The sequence below is a fragment of the Rhinichthys klamathensis genome, unplaced genomic scaffold (assembly GCF_029890125.1).
Source record: "Rhinichthys klamathensis goyatoka isolate OS25496 unplaced genomic scaffold, OSU_Roscu_1.1 h1tg000319l_1, whole genome shotgun sequence".
Lineage (NCBI taxonomy): Eukaryota > Metazoa > Chordata > Actinopteri > Cypriniformes > Leuciscidae > Rhinichthys > Rhinichthys klamathensis.
The window spans coordinates 441459-463792 of NW_026606835.1; the positions used below are offsets into that span (position 1 = coordinate 441459).

General features: G+C 36.7%; 1 protein-coding gene across 3 annotated transcripts in view; it reads left to right on the forward strand.

The window, feature by feature from the left end:
* Positions 1–706: 706 nt before the first annotated feature.
* Positions 707–22334, forward strand: part of llgl2 (LLGL scribble cell polarity complex component 2) — a 30717-nt gene continuing 9089 nt past the window's right edge. For 2 of the 3 annotated variants that reach the window (XM_056271398.1, XM_056271400.1), the window contains exons 1-15: positions 707–921; positions 10965–11097; positions 11850–11947; positions 13375–13456; positions 13871–13986; positions 15681–15839; positions 16325–16487; positions 16600–16732; positions 17348–17402; positions 17765–17919; positions 18084–18295; positions 19093–19160; positions 19961–20114; positions 20232–20336; positions 21235–21527. In XM_056271398.1, coding sequence (XP_056127373.1) covers positions 11023–11097; positions 11850–11947; positions 13375–13456; positions 13871–13986; positions 15681–15839; positions 16325–16487; positions 16600–16732; positions 17348–17402; positions 17765–17919; positions 18084–18295; positions 19093–19160; positions 19961–20114; positions 20232–20336; positions 21235–21527 — 1868 coding nt within the window. In that variant the 5' untranslated portion in view covers positions 707–921; positions 10965–11022. Of the gene's footprint in view, positions 922–3056; positions 3164–10964; positions 11098–11849; positions 11948–13374; positions 13457–13870; positions 13987–15680; positions 15840–16324; positions 16488–16599; positions 16733–17347; positions 17403–17764; positions 17920–18083; positions 18296–19092; positions 19161–19960; positions 20115–20231; positions 20337–21234; positions 21528–22334 lie in introns of all 3 variants that reach the window. The other variant, XM_056271399.1, reaches the window with a different exon arrangement.

The following is a 22334-nucleotide window of genomic DNA, read 5'->3' on the forward strand; positions in this document are numbered from 1 at the left end:
TTTATTTAACCAAACTTTTATATATATATATATATATATATATATATATATATATATATATATATATATATATATATAATGAGATTCAATTAATCAAAGTATTAAATAATTTGTTAAAAGGAATTTTATTATACTTAAAAAGTATAGCATATATGAAGACCTCTGATGCAAAAGCCTCTAAAAGCCACCTCTGTCAAAAAGGAGATAATAATATTGAGTGAATGCTCGCCGCACATAGTATACGCTCATCAAATACTTTCACTTCAAACTCACTAAATCCCAGCCTCAGCTCATTCAGAAATGCTGGTACTTTGGTGGAAAACCTACATAGGAGCCTGATAAAAATGTTAATATTAAACAAAAACTTTAGACGGACTTAGAGGCTTTTGCATCCGAAGTCTTCATATATAGCAAGTACATACTTATGTTATATATGCATGATGTGTAGCCTACTATTATTCTTTTCAGTAGCATTGCGGTAATGAGGATGGAGTGGGGGTGTGCTATATAGGCCTACATCTTATTTATTTAGTTAATAAATAAGTAAATAAGCTCAAGTGTTTAAAATAAACTTAAACAGCCTTTTATATGATGTATTGTTTTTGTTATAAATTTTAGTGGGTCATAGAGATTGTGCTCTGAGTTTAGTGTGTGCGCCCCCTGCTGGCCGCATACTGAGCTGTCCCGGAAAGCGTTTGTTCAGGGAGGAGCCAGAGCGCAAATCAGCAGTAAGGGCAGCAGGAAACACTTCTGATAATCCTCCACCACTGTGTCCATACACAGACCTCGAAGCCGAGGTAAACAGAAATCGAGCCTGCTCTCCTTCACCGCCCGGCGTAGTTTTCCTCTTCACCTCAGGATAATCGAGTTAACACACTTGAATCGTGGACAGTGCCGGGACATCAGGCCGCGGTGAATCAGGTGAGTCCTGCCCGGCCCCGTCGACTGCTGTTCGGCCACAGGTGTTTCCACTAACCCGACTGTATGGATGTGTTTCAAAACGTAGCCTACTGTGTAGGTTGCGAACGTACAAATGTTCATACAAGACCTATAAATGCTGTCTAGATAAGAATCTCACTAGGTTTTAAGACACAAGCAGTGGTGGATTCTAACTTGTAGCTCTGTATGAACTTAACATATGTTATTATAATAATGGAATACTTGCACACTGTCTGTTTACAGACTCATCTTTACTCTCATCTTTACTCTCTTCTTTTGCATTTCGAGTGTTATTCATAACCTTCAGTCTAAAACGAAACCAACACCTAGCCCTGACCGTGTTCTCTGCTGTTGCCCTTATTATCATGAAACTGCATCCTTCTGAAAGAAAGAACAGAGAATGCATTGTTGGTCTCTGGTTACTATCTGTCCCGTACTGTTACTGTATTTTCAAAGGCTTACAAGTCTTTCAATGGCACTGACCATTTATTTTGTTAGTGAGAACTGTTTTTCTGTTTTATACATATACACATAGATTTCTCACTTTTTATTAAAAAAGTCAAGTAATTGTTAAAAAGTGCAAACACAGATGAGAGACCCTCTAAATGGTACTATTATTGGGTAGGCTGGATAATAAAGAACACATTAAGTTAAAAGGTGTGGATGTTTGTAGAAATACACGTTGGGCACTGGGCAGCATGATTAGTTGTCTATTTCAGTTTGAGTGTAAAGTTAAAGTGCTTTGGAAAGCACTGGGGGATCGGTTGTCCTTGACATAGATTACTGGATGGCTGTCCCACCGGTCTGACAGGTTGAGAATCGAGAGTGATTAAGCCTCCGCCTCTCATATTGCTCCACACACACGGCCATGTTCCTGATGTCATGTTTCTCTCATTTGCAGAGCGTCATTTACCTCCATGTGTAATTTATGGATTAAACATATTGATGCAGACCACAACTAACTATTGTGCCATATATAGTGTGATTAGGACTTATGGCATCACATGCAATTAATCTTGGGTCATTTCTTTCAAAAGCCGCTTGTAATGTATGGCTGGATTGAGCTTTGCCCCTTTAGGAGAGCCAATGCAAAGTACTTGTTCAGTGTGACCTCAGATAACACATACAAAATTGTGTTAATGTACCTGAAAAACTAGACTTCGTTTCAAACCCGCCATGCTTGTGTTGACACAAGGATTGATCTGAAATACGTGTCGGAGACGGATACTGTGCGAATGAAGCACAAAGCACATTTAGAGAAAAGTATCAATCGCACTACTATCCAAAAGTAGGATTTTCTTTGTTTTCTTTTTTTAAAAATGTAAACTTTAATAAAGCAAGGATGCAATAAATTGATCAAAAGTGACAGAAAAGACATTTATAATACAAAATATTTCTATTTCAAATAAATGCTGTTCTTCTGAACTTTCTATTCATTAAAGAATCCTAACAAAATGTATCACAACTGTTTTATTAATAAGAAAAGTTTCTTGAGCACCAAATCCGCATATTATAATGATTTCTGAAGGATCATGTGACACTGAAGACTGGAGTAATGACGCTGAAAATTCAGCTTTTCCATCACAGGAATAAATGACATTTTACACGTCTTAAAAAATCTCAAAAGTCGTTTTAAATTGAAATTATGTTTTACAATACTAGTGTTTTTACTGTATTTTTGATCAAATAAATGGTGAGCATAAGTGACTTCAAAATTATTTTAAAATCATACCAAGTTACCAACCCCAAACTTTTTAATGGAAATTTACTTAATTGACACCTGTTTTGAAGCTAGTGGCGTTAGGCTGCCCTAATAAGGCCAGAATTTTATAAGAACGCTCATGTTCCTGCTCATTCGCATGTCCGTCCATAAATTCATATTTTAAGTATTTGTGCTCCAGAGAACTTGAATTTGTTACAGTTGGTTAATTGAAGAAATAGTTGTTGACTCTTTACATAAGTTGTTTGTAGATGTGGTGGCACTACATCTCTGTATACCTTCTACCGGACTTGATTCTCAAGCAGCTGATGTCCCGCATCAACTGCAGCTAGTTTGGTTTACCAGTCTGATGTCAGTTTGAGACGTTAAATTGGGTGTAAATGTGTATGCTTCTCAGAGAAGACAGGAAAGGCTTGAGTCTGGGGACTGACATCCTGTGGTGGACCACACCCTGTAGCCATAGACAATATCTTATTTTTGCATTTTTACCAAGAGGAACCGAAGGTAAACAAAGGCTTCTCACTTCCACAGCAAAAAACGGTTGGCGTGGGTGATAGCATGCAGGGAGAGATCAGCTTTACAATGACCAGTAAGAATGAGAGGAAGTTCATCCAACACTTCCTCATCCTCTTCAGCTGTTCTTTTTTTAAGCGCTATGAACTTTTGTCTCCTGGATGTCTGACTAGGATGGACATTTTTGACCAGATAAAAATGCACTGTATGATCTAACCGCTGGTCATAAGTTACTTATTATGGACTTTGTTATATTAGGTAGCTGCGATATTTTTTATGACAGTATGACTGCCTCAGAATACACACAGGCCCAGGGCCTGTACTCTGTTGTCACTATGCATGACATTTGTTGATAGGGTTGTCATGGTACCAACCTTTTTAGTAGTCGGTACTAATACCATTAAAATTATTTTTATTTATCAATTATCGTACCAGAGCTAAAACTGTCGAATGAAGTTCTTTAAAAAATGTTGTCTCGTCTATGGGTTATCACTGTATATACATCACATCCATACATTTTTGCAGCATGAAAAACTAAACTTGTATTCAGATTGTGAATGGGTAATAAACAAACAGCAAGAGAAGAGCTTCTCTATAATCACTGAGGCTGTCAGTCTCTAAGCGCAAGCTCACTGAAGTCTGCACTCCTGTGAAAACCCCTGTTAATAAGCTTTCTTATTTGTTCAACGAATCTCGTTATTTACATCATTTACACTTTGTTGGTTATAATGAAAGGATTCGAGAGTGTGTCGTTTTCAGCGGTGTTAAGCAGATTCGGACTAACTTACTGACAAGCATCTCTGATAGGACATTGCGTTCACACTCTCAACAGATATGATTGTGATTGGCTACAAATGCTCAACGCTTGTAAAAGCTTTGATGCTCAGAAAGAGCTCAAACAAACACGAACAAGAGCGTTTGAAAGCAGCATCTATCAGCGGGTACTACTGAATATACCCAGTATTCGGCAGGCACTACCGGTACTGTAGAAATGCTTTTACCGGCAGTTTTTTTTTTAAATTTAATTTATTTATTTATTTATTTTATTTTTTAAGTACCAGTATGTTTGACAACCCTCTTTGTAGATCATATAAATATTTTTTTGTCTGTCATGTATTGGGTTTTATTGTTGTGATTTTAGTACAGGTATACCGCCGCTGCATAACTTCCTATAATTCCATAATAAAATAATTTTGTTTTGATGTGTATATAAATAAATAAAAAATTGAATGTTAATAATAAAACGTTTTGTAAAGAACTGTTAAAATTTAATTAAAACATAAATTTTTTTTTTTTTTTTTTTTACTTCCATTAAAAAGTTTAGGGTTAGTAAGATTGTGTGGTGTGGTTTTTTTTTGTAAGTAAAAACAACTTTCCAAGGAACATTCAAAGGTTCTATTAATCAAAGGATCCTGAATTTTTCTTTTATCACAGTTTACAAAAATATTAAGCATCACAACTGTTTTATTGTGTAATGATGCTTGCTGAAAATTCAGCTCTGCATTACAGGAATAAATTATTAGGCCAGTGAAAATATTGGCAGGACAAGTGCATATCTAAACTACTGCAGAAAAACAATTCTAATTGTTGAGCCCTGAATCATTAGTGTCAGTGTTTATTTAAAAACGAAGAACCCGCTGACTCGTAGTGTCCTAAAACAGAATTTTTCCAATATAATATTCTTTCCATCCATATCATGTGGCAGTTGAACTGGTTTTCATTGTGTTTGCATACTGTTTTCTCCCTCAATCAGGGTGTAGCTGATGCTTATTGCAGAGCTTGACCTATTTGTACTTGAATGACTTTCTCTTGACCTCAAATATCATTTAGTTAATTCGTTATTGCCCTTTTTCCCATATTGAGTCTAAAAATGGGATATGCAATTCCTCGATTTCCCAAAATGACAGGCATGACAATTAAATGTGCTGTGTGAAACCAGGTTATGCAGCAGAGGGAGAACGTCTATGGTGAGAGTTCACTGACAGTTCCACGCTCATGTCAGGACAGGTTTCTCCTATATTGCCTTCTCCTCTGATCTTTGTTTCCTGTGGGATGCTATGCTGAGAATGTAGTGATGTCATTAGTAATGGGTTATCAGGGACAGTTTGGCTGAAACTCCTTATCTGATGCAATGCGAAGTATTTCAGGTACAAAAGACAAAGTAGGTTCAAATCTAGCTTGCTTTATTCATTAGTCGTACTTGCTAAGGCTGCACTATTACTATTGCTCATAGGGTACTTTCTTTTTTTTTAAGCAGTCAGACTTAATTTTTACCTGGTAGACGATAATTCAAAAATACCATAGATTTGATTTAATTTATTATTTAGTTCTATTTTATTTGTATTATTTGTGTATACTACCATTCAAAAGGTTATAGGGTTGGAAAGATTTTTATGATTTTTTTAAATGAAAAATAGAATCATATGCTCACCAAGGCTGCATTTATTTGATAAAAAATACAGTAATAGTATTGTGAAATATTATTAATTTCTTTCTATGTGAAATATTATTAATTTCTTTCTATGTGAAATATTAATTTCTTTCTACCTCTTTTCTATTTTTAATCAATTTTAAAATATAATTTCTCGTGATAGCATAGCTGAATTTTCAGCATCATTATTACTCCAGTCTTCAGTGTCACATGATCCTTCAGAAATCATTCTAATAACAAACATTTCTTATTATTATCACAGTTGAAAACAGTTGTGTTGCTTAATATTTCGTTGTGAAAACCGTGATGGATTTTTTTGTCAGGATTCTTTGAACAGCATTTAAAAAGAACAGCATTTATTCAAAAAGAAACAATGTTAAAGTCTTTACTGTCAGTTTTGATCAATTCAATGCATCCTTGCTGAATAAAAGTATTAATTCTTTCAAAAAGAAATGCAACCTTACTGACCCCAAAATGTTTTAATGGTATATGAATTAATTTAATTAGTTAATTAATAACTAGTACTTTTTTTGTCCTCTCATACATGAATGTTTTTATGTCTTTTATGTTTTGCTGAAGCCTGATTTGATTTTAGGTGCAGGTCTGTTGTCTTCTGAGACTATTGTTCTTTAACAGAAGCACCTCTGTAACGGAGTGAAGTCATGAAGAAGTGGAACCTGCTCTACTGAAACTGGCCATCAGAATCTGAAGCTTCAACACCTGAAATTACATCTGAATTGTTGCTTCTCTTTTTAACGATTGCTTTGTGCAACTAGTAATAGAAGTAATTTATATGAGTAGTATATGTAGCCTAGCCTACTGTAATAACAACCGTAAAGCTGGGTGGGACGTTTTGGATCTGGCATCTCGGCTCAGTTTGTGTTGTGCTGTGTCATGAAATGAGTGTTGTCGGTCTCGAATTTACTGTGGGTGACTGGGCGTGCACAGGTTTTTTTAAAACTAAAAAGCAGTTGACCTCTTCTGACCATAGGGTGCTATTTTATGGCTGCTATCCTGAGGCTGTAAGTCCTAGGATAGTAACTCGTCGTCGAACATGATGACGTGCTTGTGTAATATCATGTCACCCCTCGCCATGACCTTAACAGAGGAATCTCTAAGCGTATCGATTCTTCAATAGTATCACTGTTTACCGCAGGGCTCTCAAAATGGGCTCTCTAAAAAGGCATTGAGGGTTTATATCTACTGTAGTAATTCAGCTTCCCAACCATACAAGGACTTAAGTTTAGTTTAAAATGCTTTTTTTTGTTTTCTCTCAGTGGATATTTAAACAAGCCCGTAACTCTACGTATAGGACTGGGCATAACTTGTTCCACACTTTTTGTGATACTGACATGAATGATGCCTCAAATCATGTGACTTGTTAAGGAGATGTGTGCTTTCACTTTTCTAAGCAATTCGAATTATTACTTCCAACTCACAGTTGATAAAACGGGTCCTTAAAATCCCCATTATACTTTCATTGTAGAAAGGACCAGGGTAGGGTTGCACCAGCCATTGGTGAGATCTGTTTTAAATTTGGGATGTTAGTTTCATACTTATTAATGGGCTTAGTATAGATCCCTTTTCAGTTAGTAAACATGGTTAGTTAGTTAGGCCTAGTTAGTTTGTGACTAACTTTCCGTGAATATGAAGTAATGTTGTTTACATTTTTATATATATATATTAACGTAATAATAATAATTATTATTAGTATGTAATCAAATACTTTATGTAATTATTTCATCATTTTAATAATTTAACTCAGGTGGTCACCTTAAAGGGTTAAAGGGGTCATGGGTGACTTGAGAAATCAAATTTGCATTGGTCTTTTGATTATATAGGTCTTTGAACCATTAAAACATAATTTCATAACTTAAAACATCCTCCTCATTATAAACAGCATTTATTTAACCGAGCTCCGAAAATGGCTTGTTCTGATATTGGGTTACCTGTGACGTTACACAGGCACACATACATTTGCATATGATTGTCTGCAGAGCAAGACATCGAATAGTTACACATCATCGCACCATAGTCCCAAACCTACTGGCGTTCATTCGCTTAACGGCTGACATTTGCCTACGCTGGATGTGAGCGCCACATCACGTCAAAAGCAAATAGAAACCATTATAATCACTGTCATTGACGTGTCTACACTGGATACAGTATACAACTGTGCGTTCAGTTCCTGACACTCCACGCACTTGAATCTGTCGACAACAGGACAAATGGAAGAGTGAAAGAACGTTTGCTTTGAGTCCAGTTTAAACCGCTCTTTGCGTCTATGTACAAACTTCAGAAGGATCCCAGTGTCAAAAACAAATGGATGGTTTATTTGAATGGTGTCCCGGATCACGTCAGAGTATTATGTTTGTTCTGAGCGTTTTGTAAATGAGGCACAGTTTAATGGAGAGTTTGCAAAGAAACTTTTGTTAAAAGATGAAGCAGCCAACTGTATTGGATCTGACAGTGACAGCAGCTGCATCACAAACCGCAAGTACATGATTTAATAATGCTTTGTCTGTAAATGACGGTTTTATATGGATAATGTTTTCAAAACACTTACTCGCGTGCAATAGTGAGTGGGCGTGTTTCCTATGCAGTGACGGTAGCCAATCATAACAGTGGCCATTTACTGACAAGACTTCAACTGACAAAACGGGTCATTTCACACCGAGGGTCAGAATGAAGGTACTAGAAAATTGTGTGTGTGTGTGCAAAAAAAACGTTTTACCATTATAAGTGAACCTCAAAAAACATTAAAATAATTTTAAAAAATCCATGATATGACCCCTTTAAGTTAATGCATTCTTTCTATGCATTAAATGAATGCCTCTATATGTTTTAGAGCTAATCAATACTTACTTCCTTTGCTAATGTATCACGTCATTTTATATTCCAGTGCAATGAATCGGTCGTCTGTATGTTTGAGCTGATTACAGTGAGTGTTTCTTTGTTTGCTCGGCTGCTTAGTTCCACATACCAATTCTCCTTAAAGTCTATGAACTCTCCACACATGCCTCCTACCTCTAATTTAGACGAGCTAGAGCCACTACTCCCACATCAATGCCCTCACATGCACCTCCGCCATAATTCCTCCCAGCAGGGTTCAAAACAAACCCCCGTTTATTTTTTTTTTCTACCTCTAATTAACTCGGGATTAGATGGATGGAGGTGTAAAATTGATCTCAGAGAGCAAAATTCACTGAAGCTGCTCAAGTCCAATGATCAATATGTTGCTCAGAGATTGTTTTAGACTCGCTGGCCTCTTTAGTTCTTCTGAATGAATCGCTGCTTTTCTCCCTCCTTCACTCCATTCCAGCTCTCCCGCTGAGAGTTTTCCCTCATAAAGCCTAGCTTACTCTTAAGTAGAAGACCTCCCACTTTACCATTGTCCCTTAAGCTAAGCTTTACAGACTCTCTTTTTTTTTTTCTTTTTTTCTTGGCTGGTTCCTTGATGGTCCTGTGATGGTTCTGGTCCTAAAAATAAGGAAATCAGAGCTCTTTCCCTTCTCTGGAAGCATTTGTAGCCACATGCTTGATGACTAAACGTTCTTGGCTAATAGTGGTGATAATCACAGAAATATGTGTCTGAGCCGAGCAGGGCAACTGACTCACTGAGAAGGTTATGTTTGGAAAGGATTGATGGGGGGGAAGTGTCCCTCTTCCTGTTGATATGCTGATGTGATCACCTCCAGAAAGTGTGATAAATTATTCTTGTCTAGACACGCTCTCAGGGGAGTTCTAGTGTGATGTGACGTAAACATTAGCTGAATATGTCACTCTGATGCTGTTTTTACTGTCAATAATCAATATCATAGACTCTGACTCAGTGTTTGTTTTCTTCTTGTTTTCTTTGGCTGTGTCCTGCTGTTAGCCTCACGTTTTTCCTTCAGAATTGCTGGTGTGTTTTGTGTGTACACACATTTGTTAGCACTGCTTTCCCGTATTAAAATGTACCACGGATAAAAGTAAAACCTTAATATTGTGAAATATTATTACAATTTATTTTTGTGATGGCAAAGCTGATTTTTCAGCATCATTACTCCAGTCTTTAGTGTCACATGATCCTTCAGAAATCACTCTAATATGCTGATGTGGTGCTCAAGAAATATTTCTTATTATCAATGCTGGAAATATTTTTTATTTTATTTGTGGAGACAGTGATACTTTGATAAATAGAATGTTCAGAAGAACAGCATTTATTTGTAATATTATAAATGACTGTCACATTTGATCAATTTAATGCATCATTCATTGCGGAGTAAAAGTATTCATTTAGTTTTTTCTTTTTTTAAATGTATTGACCCCAAACTTTAGAATTGTGGTATATTATGCCCTAAAATTGTGGTAACTTGATGTTAGCCCCTAATTTCATTTTAAAAATCCAACCTGAAGAAAATGTGTGATGTGCTTGCCTGTGCAAACAATGCTAAGGCATTGTGGAAAGTTATAATAGTTATAAGGATGCTTGCATTGGTTATGGTAGATGTTCGTAATGTTCTGTAAAAGAAGCAAAATAGCCAAAGGCATCTTTCTGTTTTCACCCACAACAAATACAAACGGTTTCAAGCCCTGGGTGAGAGAAACTGCCATCCATTCACAGGTTATTGTGTATTGTTATAGTCTGAGTGTTCTCTTTAATGGAAAGCAGGTAGCACCCCTCCTTTCTCCGTCCATTTAAAAGAGGCTCATTCTGATTCGGCTTCCCCAGAGCAACAGGTGTTTTCATCAGGTGCTGTTTGCTCGGATGAGGGGAGGGATTGTTATAGCGTTCAGCTCAGAACAAAAGCTGCTTCAGTCAGGACTGCAGAGATCCGCGATCTCCCTGCGGGGGCTGGGCACAGAGAGCGAAAGACAGAAATCCGGGTGGTGAGGGGGGTGAAGTTTCAGTTGAACAGCCCACAAGCCTTTCTTTGAAATTCCTGATCCTATCAGATCCATTGTTTTTTTCAGTGGAATATACACACATAACCCTTTAGAAAGTCTGTTTGAGTTGTGCACCCTTTGTAATGCCTCAATTTGTGTTTGTGTGTGTTTTTTTAACGGGATAGTTTACCCAAAAATAAAAATTGCCATAATTGACTTATCCTCATGTCATTCCTAACCTGTATGGTTGAATTTGTTGCCCTAAACACAAAAGATGATGTTCGACAAAATGCTCTCTTGCAGCATACAATGAAACTGAATGGTGACCACGGCTGTAAAGAGCAGTAAATGCTGACAGAATCTTTAATTTTTTGGGTGAACTACTGCTTTAAGTCTTTATTATTCCTTTTTGTTGTCATCATCGCTATTCATAAGCATATTGGTTGGTTTTATTTTTGTCTGATAAGCCCTGTATTCCTCCTTTCTTGTTAGGTGGCTGAGGAGAAACCGTGAGAGAGGGCAGCGTGAGGTCCCTGCTCGTCCAGGGACGATGAAGAGGTTCAGGCGTCATGGGCATGAGTCTCAGAGGGACAAGCACAAACAGGATCTCTATCAGTTCAATAAGGTGATCTAGCCCACATCTTCTGTAGAAAGTTTGTTTTGCTGTTACACATACACAAGTTCTATTTATTTTTCTATTTTTGTGCCATTTTATTTATTTCTTGCTTTCTGTTGTTTCCTAAATGACGAAAAGTCTTCTATCTAGATAGGCGGGAAACTCTGTATGTCATAGAAATAGCATTCCTCACACAAAGCATGTGGGAGATTCAACTACACATACACAAATATTGGGGTGTATCCATCCTTTTTATTATAATTTACAAACACTTCTTTAAAAACATTTTAACCGTCCCCGATTTAAAATACCTTATTTACTATTTGTAAAGCTCCAGGTTTGTGTTTCACTCTTAACATGCACCACATATTGAATTAAATGCAGCCTTTTTACATTTTGATGATCGCACTGGGCCATGTGATTTTGTTGTTATTCCAATCAATCATGCAACCCTAAATTTTGGATGGATTTCCCCATCCTAAGCTTTTTGTAACAATTTGTAAAACTCTGCCTTCTCTGTGGAGGATACATGCGAGGCTGCTATGTAATTTGCTCAAAATTAGACCTCTTAAAAGGCAGTTCGATTGTGCTCCCTAAATATGTTCCATTTTGGAACGGACTATGTACGACTATGATATCTTAAAATGTTAGCTGCCCATGTAGTCCACTTATACCAGAGCCCTTGAATGTGTACAATAGAGTCTTGGTGTGTTCAGCTCTATATATGTGACATTTCACTCTCATTTCTGTCCTGTCTTTAGACTGTAGAACATGGCTTCCCCCATCAGCCCAGCGCTCTGGGATTCAGCCCCAGCCTGGAACTCCTGGCCATCGGTACCAGATCAGGAGCAATCAAACTGTATCCTACAACAACCTGAAGACATTACCATTCTTTGGGTTATTTGGTCTGTGCATAACTAAAATTATCCCACTTAGTCACATTCCATTCCCCTGTCTCTGAATCCTCAGGGCAGAGTGACTACAATGTGATATGATGAGATTTCCTGTAGCTCATAGCGTGGCTGTTCTCATAGTGGCTCAATCGTACACACCTATCATGCAGGTACTTTGAAAGGCGGAACAGTTTATATTAGTGCGTAGAAGTGAGAACACATGTTCATGAAACATTTTTTCCCATACTATTGCGCAATTTTCTCTGTTAGTCATTTACTGAAGAGGAAATAGAAATGAGTAACTTGTATTTGGCTAACATTACATGCCTGTTGTTTTTTTATACACATTTGAATTATTTTGATTTCTATTATGCATCGTTTTATTAATGCACCACCTATTATATCTTATATAAAAGTTTGCATGCTTCTTTAGAATCATACATTACATGTGCTCACGTAATTTTGTGGAGTTCTACATAAATCAGAGATGAAAAGACAATTTTCAGGCATATCGTGATTTGCCATCGAAATATAGCATTTTACACCTTTTTAACAGTTATAGCTCTGCCTTTGGGCCAATCTCCATAAAAGTTTGCATGCTTCTTTAGAGTCATATGTCGCATGTGCTCACCTAATTTCGCAAAGTTCTCAGTTTTTGTTTAGGACTGACAGGCTTTTGGGTAGACTTGGCCACGCCTGTTTTCTAAATGACCCTGGTATAGCTATCCAAAAAGATACTAATTGAACTAGAGAGTCCAAAGAATTGTCCTGCAGTGGATTTATCGAGGTTGAGCATAAAACCTAGGACTAGTTCGCAAAAGTAGTTTTTTCAAATAATCTCCCATATTTAGCAAATGATTTGATTGACAGCAGTGGTCCTAGAGGCAAAGTAGTTCAGAACGAGGAGATCTATCTTACAGTATGAATATCGCATGCATGAAAAATTGCGTAATATACAATAATTTAACATTTATCATCATAATCAACATTTATCATCATTGGATCCTTTACCAAAAAAGCGTCTTGAGCCAAGGATTCCAATGATATAAGATACTTGAGTCTGCGATGAATGGTTTAGGAGTTATGAGCGATTTCGTACTTTTGATCAATGTTGCGCCATCATCAGGCCGATTAGGGAAAGCCTCTGTGATGTTGAAGACGGGAGTGGGTACCACCGTCCCTCAGATTTTCAAGTCTCTGGTTTTGGTCTGCCCGATCACTTTTAGGTCAGAATGTTGATCTTTGAAAATCCTAAAAATTCAATAGGATTTCAGCGCTATGCGCTTGTATACCTAATGATTCGCTTCTGTCTGACTTTTAAACCCCACAAAACCAAGTTGTTTCAGTCTTCTGTGCTGTGTGTTTGCCGTGTGTTTCCTTAACCAGTTCTCAGGTACGGAGCTCCAGGTGTGGAGTTCATGGGACTTCACGACGAGAATGCAGCAGTTACACAGGTGCACTTCCTGCCAAACCAGGTACGGCATTGAACTTTAATCCGTAAATTCAATGTTTGATCTCACATAGATTTTTTTTTTTGTGTGTGTGCATGTTAATTTGGACTTCATTCCAGTCTTTGGGATTTGGCTTCCAATGAGTAATTAGTGGTTTTGGGTGAGGTTGCTATTTCAAGATATCAGCAAAATATTATACCATGGTATGAGACATTTTATATGGAAGAACTGTATATATTATTTTAATACAAAATGATAGATGGATAGATATGATAGATATGATGGATAGATGGATACTATAGATAGACAGGCAGACTATTTTTGGATAATTCACAGTAAATTTAATACTTTATTTATTTCTTTACAAGTTTTGTTCTGCAAATAAAGACACTTCATTTTACTTCAATTCTGATTTATGACTGTATTTTATTTTTGCAGTTGGAGTTTGTCACATTACTGGATGACAACAGTCTGCACATGTGGACGCTTCGTGGACATAACAGCATGTCCGAGCTGCTTGAGATAGGACGTTTCACTCTCTCTGGTCCACCTGGGTGAGTCAAGAACCCACACCTGCATACTCACCGCGATCTAATATGATCATGTTTGAAGATTTATTTTTAATGTACTCGGATGGTAATGCGCACACACCCAAAGAATGAGACATGAGACATGAGCACTGAGTCACACTGATCCAGACGCTACTGATACTCACTTGTGCTCCGAATCCATACATAGTGCTGTCAGGTGACTTCCATGATTCAAAATAGCTGTTTTTTGCAATCTGTGATGTCATTTTCTATTCATCCATGAATGATTACTATAATGCCTTACTTGAAGCCTGTATTTATAATATGTAATTAACCAACAAGTGACATTTTGATCATTTGTATTTTATTTTTGTTGTCACGCTGGATAGCTCCACCCACAAAGAAATCTCATTGATCAGAAAACATCAGATATTTGTGTCTGCTTATGTGTATATATGTATGTGTGTGTAATATATATATATATATATATATATATATATACACACACACACACACACACACACACACACACACACACACACACACACACACACACACAGATACAGTGGTGGCCAAAATTAGATTTTTTTTATGTTTTAAAAGAAGTCTCTTCTGACCAAGGCTTCATTTATTTGATCAATAATATTGTGAAATATTTGTACAATTTAAAATAACTGTTTTCTATTTGAATATATTTTAAAATATAATTTTTTCCTGTGATCAAAGCATTCTAATATGCCGATTTGCTACTCAAGAAAGATTTATTAATATTATCAATGTTGAAAGCAGTTCAACACAATTTCTTTCTTTGATGAATAGAAAGTTCAAAAGAACAGTATTTATCTGAGATAGAAAGCTTTTGCAACATAATAAGTGTCTATATTGTCACTTTTGATCAATTTAATCCTTGTTGAATAAAATTATTAATTTCATTAATTTCTTTAAAAAAAAAAAACTCTTACTGACCCCAAACTTTTGAATGGTAGTGATAATGTCTTTTCATTTCAGATAAATGCTGTTCTTTTGAACTTTCTAATTATCAAATATTCCTGAAAAAAAAATTGTACACAACTATTTTCAACACTGATGATAATAATAATAATAAATGTTTCTTGAGCATCAACTCATCATATTAGAATGATTTCTGAAGGATCATGTGACACTGAAGACTGGAGTAATGATGCTGAAAATGCAGCTTTACCAACACAGAAAAAAATTGGATTTTAAATATATATTCAAATAGAAAAGTTATTTTAAATTGTACAAATATTTCACAATAGTACTGTTTTTGCTGTATTTTGGATCAAATGAATGAAGCCTTGGTGAGCAGAAGAGACTTATTTTAAAACATTAAAAAATCTTACCATTCTAATAATTGTGGCCACCACTGTGTGTGCGCGTGTGTGTGTGTAGATGAAAGTGACAAATAAAAATACACACAGATGGATGGATAATGCTTTATTTCATGTTTAAAAATTATTGCAGCTACTCTTTAAAAAGAGGTTGCAGCTGGTTACAATTATTTATGAGAACACATAGAAAATATGCATTTTTGTATGCATGTTTATTAATAAAAGGAAAAATGTCTATAATGCATTGGAACTAAAAAGTGTATATGACCTAAAAATAAGCCAGCAGTCTAGTCTAATATCTAATCTAAGTGTAACTGGGGTAGAAAACAAATCACTAGCGCTTTTTTTTTTCTTGTGATGTGACAGCGCCCCTCCCAGCGTGACGCGGGTCACGGCCGTCCTGGCACACTCATCGGGTGAGCTGCTGCTGCTGGGCACAGAGGGAGGACACGTGTTTGTTGTAGAAGTGCCAGGCTTCAGAGAACTGGAGGAGAACAACATAAGCGTGGAGGATGTACAGAACAGGTCAGACATCACATTGGTCAGATTTAGGAATTAAGCCACATACACCTGTGCAAAAATCTTTTTTTTTTTTTTCAGTAATATGTACTATTCTTTATAAATAACACACATGCTGGCTTTAAATGTTGAATTTGTCCCTGCTAAATTGCATAATAGTATCTTAAAACTGCATTTAATGTTTATTATAACATATTTACTGTTTCTGTCTTTTATCTTTCCCAAAATAGTGTTAAATAAATGTTTGGTCACTTTGCATATGAACACTGTATTTAAAGACTAGAACTAAAATGAGCATATTTAATATACTTTTCTTTGTTCTGTGACTTGCAGTTCTATAATCTCTCAATTCATTTTGACTATATACATGTGCTGCATACATTCTTCAAATAGTTTCTCTGGAATGGTATAATGCAACACTTTCGCATGCCTAAGATGACTGTTATAGTTACTCTTTGTGATCGCTGATCTGTTCACTGCTACTTTCCCAGAGTTCCAGAGGATTATGCTGGCCGCAGGAATCTGGAGTGTGTTGAAACTCTGCATGAGAACCCGCTCAACCCGCGGCAGGTGCTGATTGGCTACAGCCGTGGCCTGATGGTTCTGTGGGATCTGGATCGGCAGCGTCCCATCCAACACTTTCTCAGCACACAGGTACCATATAATGCAATGTTGTCATTTAAACTCTGAAACTCAAAACGAACTCAACTCAAAAAAGATTCTAAGAAGAGGCCTGTAAATTTCCCTTTTTTTGGGTCCTCTGCAGCAACTAGAGAGTGTTTGGTGGATGGAGGATGGTGCGAACATTCTCAGTTCCCATAGTGATGGGAGCTACTGCCAGTGGACAGTGACTGGTGAGGATCCGCAAACGGAGCCCGAGAAACAGGAGATTCCGTATGGTAAGATTGCTTTACCGGAATTACTTCTTTTCAGTTACAATTTAAAAATGTACTTCTGTTTCGAAAACCTATGCTGTCCTAAATTGTGTGCTTTCTGCATATGTACTACATTAAATAAAAAACCTCTTGACCTTTAATGAAGTATGTTCTGTAAATATACATGTTTGTAGTGTGAATACAATCCATGTGTATTTTTACTACATTTTTAAATGTTTTAGAAAGAAGCCTCTTATGCTCCGCTTTAGAACAGTTTATTTTGATATATTTGAAAGTTGTATTTATTCCTGTGATGGCAAAGCTTAATTTTTAGTCTTCAGTGTCACATGATCCTTATATTGTAATATATTTGTGGAAACTGTGATCCTTTTTCAGGATTCTTTGAAGAATATAAATAATACAATGATATTTAATTAAGTTTAATTATAATTTGACATAAACTGGGCATCTTTAAAGGTGGCATAATTTTGTTCCCTACCTTTTGTTGCCTAATATGATGCCTAAAATGCTGTCATATTAGGCAGATCATTAGGTTTTGGAACAAAGCCTGTATCTTTGACTGGTCAAATGTATTCATGTTGAGCTATGTGTCCTTAAATGAGCAACATCTCCACACAGGTGCCTTCCCCTGCAAGGCCATATCCAAAATTATACAGCTGCCATCAAAACAAGGGTGAGTCTTGTATATTCTTTATTGGACAGAACTGTGAGCATTCACTAACTGATGCTAAGATTGGTGTGTTTGCTTGTGGTGTCATTACCACAGAGTGCTTCTCCATGACTCACATAGTTGGGTTAATATTTAAACCTTCCATGAAAGTTAGTATGTTCCACTCTGTCTGTCAGATCCTCTATCTGATTTTTCTTTAACCACTATTATCTAGCCCATTTTATCATGCTGTCCTTTCATTTCATGTTGCTTTATTGTTCTCCTTTTTCATCAAAATATTTGGAAAGTTTTGGAAGATCCAAAGGGGATTTGTCATTTAGTAAACTCTTATCCAAAATAATGTGTCTTCTGTCCTCTCCTCCCAGTCCCCCATTCCTCATCTTCAGCGGAGGGATGCCGAGGGCCAGTTACGGGGACAGACACTGCATCTCCGTCATCCACAGCAAAACCCACGAGGCGCTGGACTTCACCTCACGTATTATCGACTTCTTCGTTATTCGCGAGGGAGAGAACCACAGAGGTAGAGAGACATGCTGAGAGACTCATTGGTCTTTTCCTCTTTAAAATATGTCAAACACACTGTTTTGGTTCCTTTACATGCTTTTTTTCTACATCTACTTAAACATATTAGCTGAGCTGCATTCAGCACCCTTGCTCTAAGTGGTTTAAATGTGTCTGTTGCAGGTGAGCCAAGCGCTCTTGTGGTTTTGGTGGAGGAGGAACTTGTGGTGGTGGATCTGCAGACTGAGGGGTGGCCCGTCATCCAGACGCCTTACCTGGTGCCATTACACTGTTCAGCCATTACCTGCTCGCACCACGTCTCCTCCATCCCACTCAAACTGTGGGAAAGAGTGCACGCTGCAGGAGCCCAGCAGAACACACACTACTCTAAGAAGGTAGGCAAGATTATGCTTACACAAATACAGAAATATTAATCTCATTGCATGTTACTGAGTAAAACAACTCACCAGGAAGAGAATACTCACATGAAATGCTTTGAACTGTCCTTTTCTGGGTTAAAGGGATAGTTCACCCACAAATGAAAATGATCCCGTGATTTTTCTCATCCTCAAGCCATCCTAGGTGTATATGACTTTCTTTTTTCAGATGAACACAATCGGAGTTAAATTAAAAAATATCATTGCTCTTTCAAGCTTTATAATGGTAGTGAATGGAAGTCCTGATTTTGAAGTCCAAAAAAGTGCATCCATCCATCATAAAAGTAATCCATATAATATCCAACTTTAAAAACTAAAATAACTAGCTTCCAGCGGACGGCCTACTCAAGTCGACTTGCGCCAAAAGAGTAACCCCTGATGCGATGTAGGTGTAGCGTAAGCTTTGATGCCTTTAGCGGTTCACATAAATAGGGCTTGGCAACAAATTCAAGCTTCTCTTCTCTTATATCGAAGTCCTCTGAGATTTCTCTTTAAAAATTCTCGTTTTAGACTTCTAATTACGTTCGTTAATACATCATGTGTCAGGTCAGGTGTTACTCTTTCGCCGTAAATCGATCCGTATGGCTGTCTGTCGGAAGCTAGGTATTTCAGTTTATAAAGTTTTAAATATGGATATTTTTCTTACACAAACGCATCGCTTCGCTTCAGAAGGCCAAGTTTTGTTGTGATGGTTTCTGTTGAGCAGCACCATGGACAACTATTCAGTTCTTGTTTTCAAATCTGTCTTTTTGTAGTCTTGGCCTATAAACGGAGGTCAGAATCTTGCCCCAGACCCTCCCCAGAGAGACCTGCTCCTCACGGGGTGAGTAGATGTGTGACGTAACGCTGTCGGTCTTGCTGTGATCTTAGTCTTGAATTCACTGGTTTCCTTGTAAAGTTTCAACCTGTAAAATATGCAAATATTGTTCTCCTCATAATTATAAACCTTGTCAAAATGAAGAATGCTTCAAAAATTGTTCTAAGAAACTTATTTGGGGGTTATGTATTATTTTATTGTCAATGTTGAAAATGGTTGTGCTGCTTAATATTTTTGTGAAAAAAAATGTCCTCCAGGATTCTTTGATGAATAGAACGTTCAAAAGGACGGCATTTATTTGAAATTGAAATCTCTTTAACAGCTTTTATCAAATTTAATGTATCCTTGCTGTATAAGTGTTAATTTCTTTCGTAAAAAAAAAAAACTAACTTACCCAAACCTTTGAATAGTAGTTACTCATAGAATAAACACTTCAAAACCAAAACTGTCAAAAAAAACTTGTTGCACTGTTTAGTTTCGCTCGCTTAACTTTCATCAGATAACAAAAACAGGGAAGATCAGATTCTTCTTCTTACTTTGCAAATTAAATCATGTGTTTTCACAGTTCCTAAAAAATGAGTAAAATCTGTTTCAAAGCTAATTGTTACTCTCATTTGGTACTTGGACCCTGTTTAAAATCTTTGCTTAATATAGAAGGGTTTTTCCCTTCTCACGGAAACAAGGAATAACAAGGAAAAATGTTCCGTTAAGATGCTGTAATGGTTACACCTGGAGGGAATGAGGAACTGATTATTAAAAACGAATCTTACCTTTCATGTTAAATGTATCCCTTTTCCTCTTGAAAGGCACGAAGATGGCACGGTACGTTTCTGGGACGCCTCAGGGGTCTGTCTTTACCCCATGTACAAGCTCAGCACGGCGGGAGTCTTCCACACAGATGCCGACCCTAATGACAACATGAACCAGGGCAGTGAGGGAGAGTGGCCTCCGTTCCGCAAGGTCTGTCTCACCTAAAACAAGCATTACCACTCACAATCAACATCCTATTATTAGCACAGCTGTTTACAGTTTTCATCAAACATTTGATTCAGTGTTTATTATTTTTCAATATATCAGGTGGGCTGCTTTGACCCATATAGCGACGACCCTCGGCTTGGCATTCAGAAGATCCATCTGTGTAAATACAGCGGATATCTGACAGTGGCTGGAACTGCAGGACAAGTGAGTTCGCATGTGACTCGGTTCACACACATCATTAAAACAAGCAATGCTAAAATGGTTACTTTTGTTATTCTCACCAAAGCTGCATATATTTTATGAAAATACAGTAAAAACATTAATATAGTGAAATAATACAAATTCATTTAATTAATTTTCTATTTAAATATATTTTAAAATGCAATTTATCCCTGTGAAGTTAAAGCTGAACTTTCAGCATCATTACTCTAGTCTTCAGTGTCACATGATCCTACAGAAATCATTCTAATATGTTGATTTGGTGCTCAAGAAACATTTATTATTATTATTATCAATGTTGAAAACAGTTGTGCTTCATGATATTTTTGTGGAAACCATGATTCCAAAAAGATGATTTAAGTTTAAAAGAACATCAATTTAATGAATCCTTGCTGAATAAAAGTATTAATTTCTCTCTTTTTTTTTTTTTTTAAATACTGACCTTAAACTTTGACCTCCAGTGAGTGCACCCAGTTGTCCCGGAAACTATCTGATTTCTCATACATTTTAGTCGCTGCTGATAATTAATCATGAGAAAGAACTTGACTAAAGCGCTCTGATTTAGCAGCTTATTAACAGTCCACTACACATCATGTCCGCCATTAGGAAATGAGATGAGCTCGGTTAAAAACCACTCTTCAGGATCAATAGCTCTGCCCTGTCACTGAAGTACTGAGAGGTTTCAGTATGTGCTGGCAGAACGCTACCCAAAGCTCTTATCACGCTAAATGAATTGTGCTGTAAGAACAAATAAAGTTTGTACTCTGCTTTGAGGAAATCTGTTTGCAGAAGTTGAGATATTGCCGGGGGTTTTTTTCATCTGCTTCTATCAGAAAGTTTTGAGTAAATGTCATATTTCATTTGTCTTTCTCCTCCCACTCAGATTCTGGTTATGGAGCTGAACGATGAGGCTGCCGAGCAGATTGTTGAGGCTACAGTGGTGGACCTGCTGCAGGGTCAGGAGGGCTTCCGTTGGAAGGGCCAAGCGCGTCTAGACGTGCGGGAGGAGCCGGTGCTGTTCCCTCCAGGCTTCCAGCCCTTCGCCCTGGTGCAGTGCCAGCCGCCCGCTGTGGTCACGGCAATCGCTCTGCACTCAGAGTGGAAACTGGTTGCATTCGGTACCAGCCATGGCTTTGGCCTGTATGACTACCATCAGAGGAATAACGTCTTTGTCAAGTGAGAAGAAAACCATTTTAAATAGCATTCCAGTTTTATTAGTACAAAAGGTTGATCTGTCACTGTTAATACAAGTGACTGTTGGGGGATACAAATGAACATTAAGGAATATCCTTAAAAATAACATGAAATATAAAGCACATTAGACTGATGTGATCACCACAATGTCTAAAGATGTTCTCTTCAAAAAGGGAAGTCTAAATCATAGCTATAGTGTTTGTCACCATTGTATATTTTTATCATGCTAAATGCGTCAGTGGAAAATTAGCTCGTAGTCTGATTCACTAATCATATGATAGTCTGGCTTTTCTCTTTTATATGAAACATGTTAAAATATTAAATATAATGTACAGAAAATATTAAGCATAACTAAACTAAATAAAATATTGTTTTTATTATTTATATATTTTTGTGCAATACAAGTCAAATGTACATACTCATTCTTTATTAGACTGTAAATTACTGTATAATAAGGTAATTTAAACAGTAAATTACACTATTGTTAAAAAATATAATTTGTACTCCCCAAGGCTGCATTTATTTTTATTAAAATTTCCTAAAAACAGTAATATTGTGAAATATTACAATTTAAAATAAATGTTTTTTATTTTATTTATTTTTTTAATGTAGTTTATTCCTGTGATGGCAAAGCTGTATTTTCATCATCATTACTTCAGTACAGACACTCTTCAGTGTTACATGATCCTTTTGAAATCACTCTAATATGAATGTTAAAAACAGTTGCTGCTTAATATTTTTTAATATTTATTGTTTCAGGATTCTTTGATGAATAGAAAGTTCAAAAGA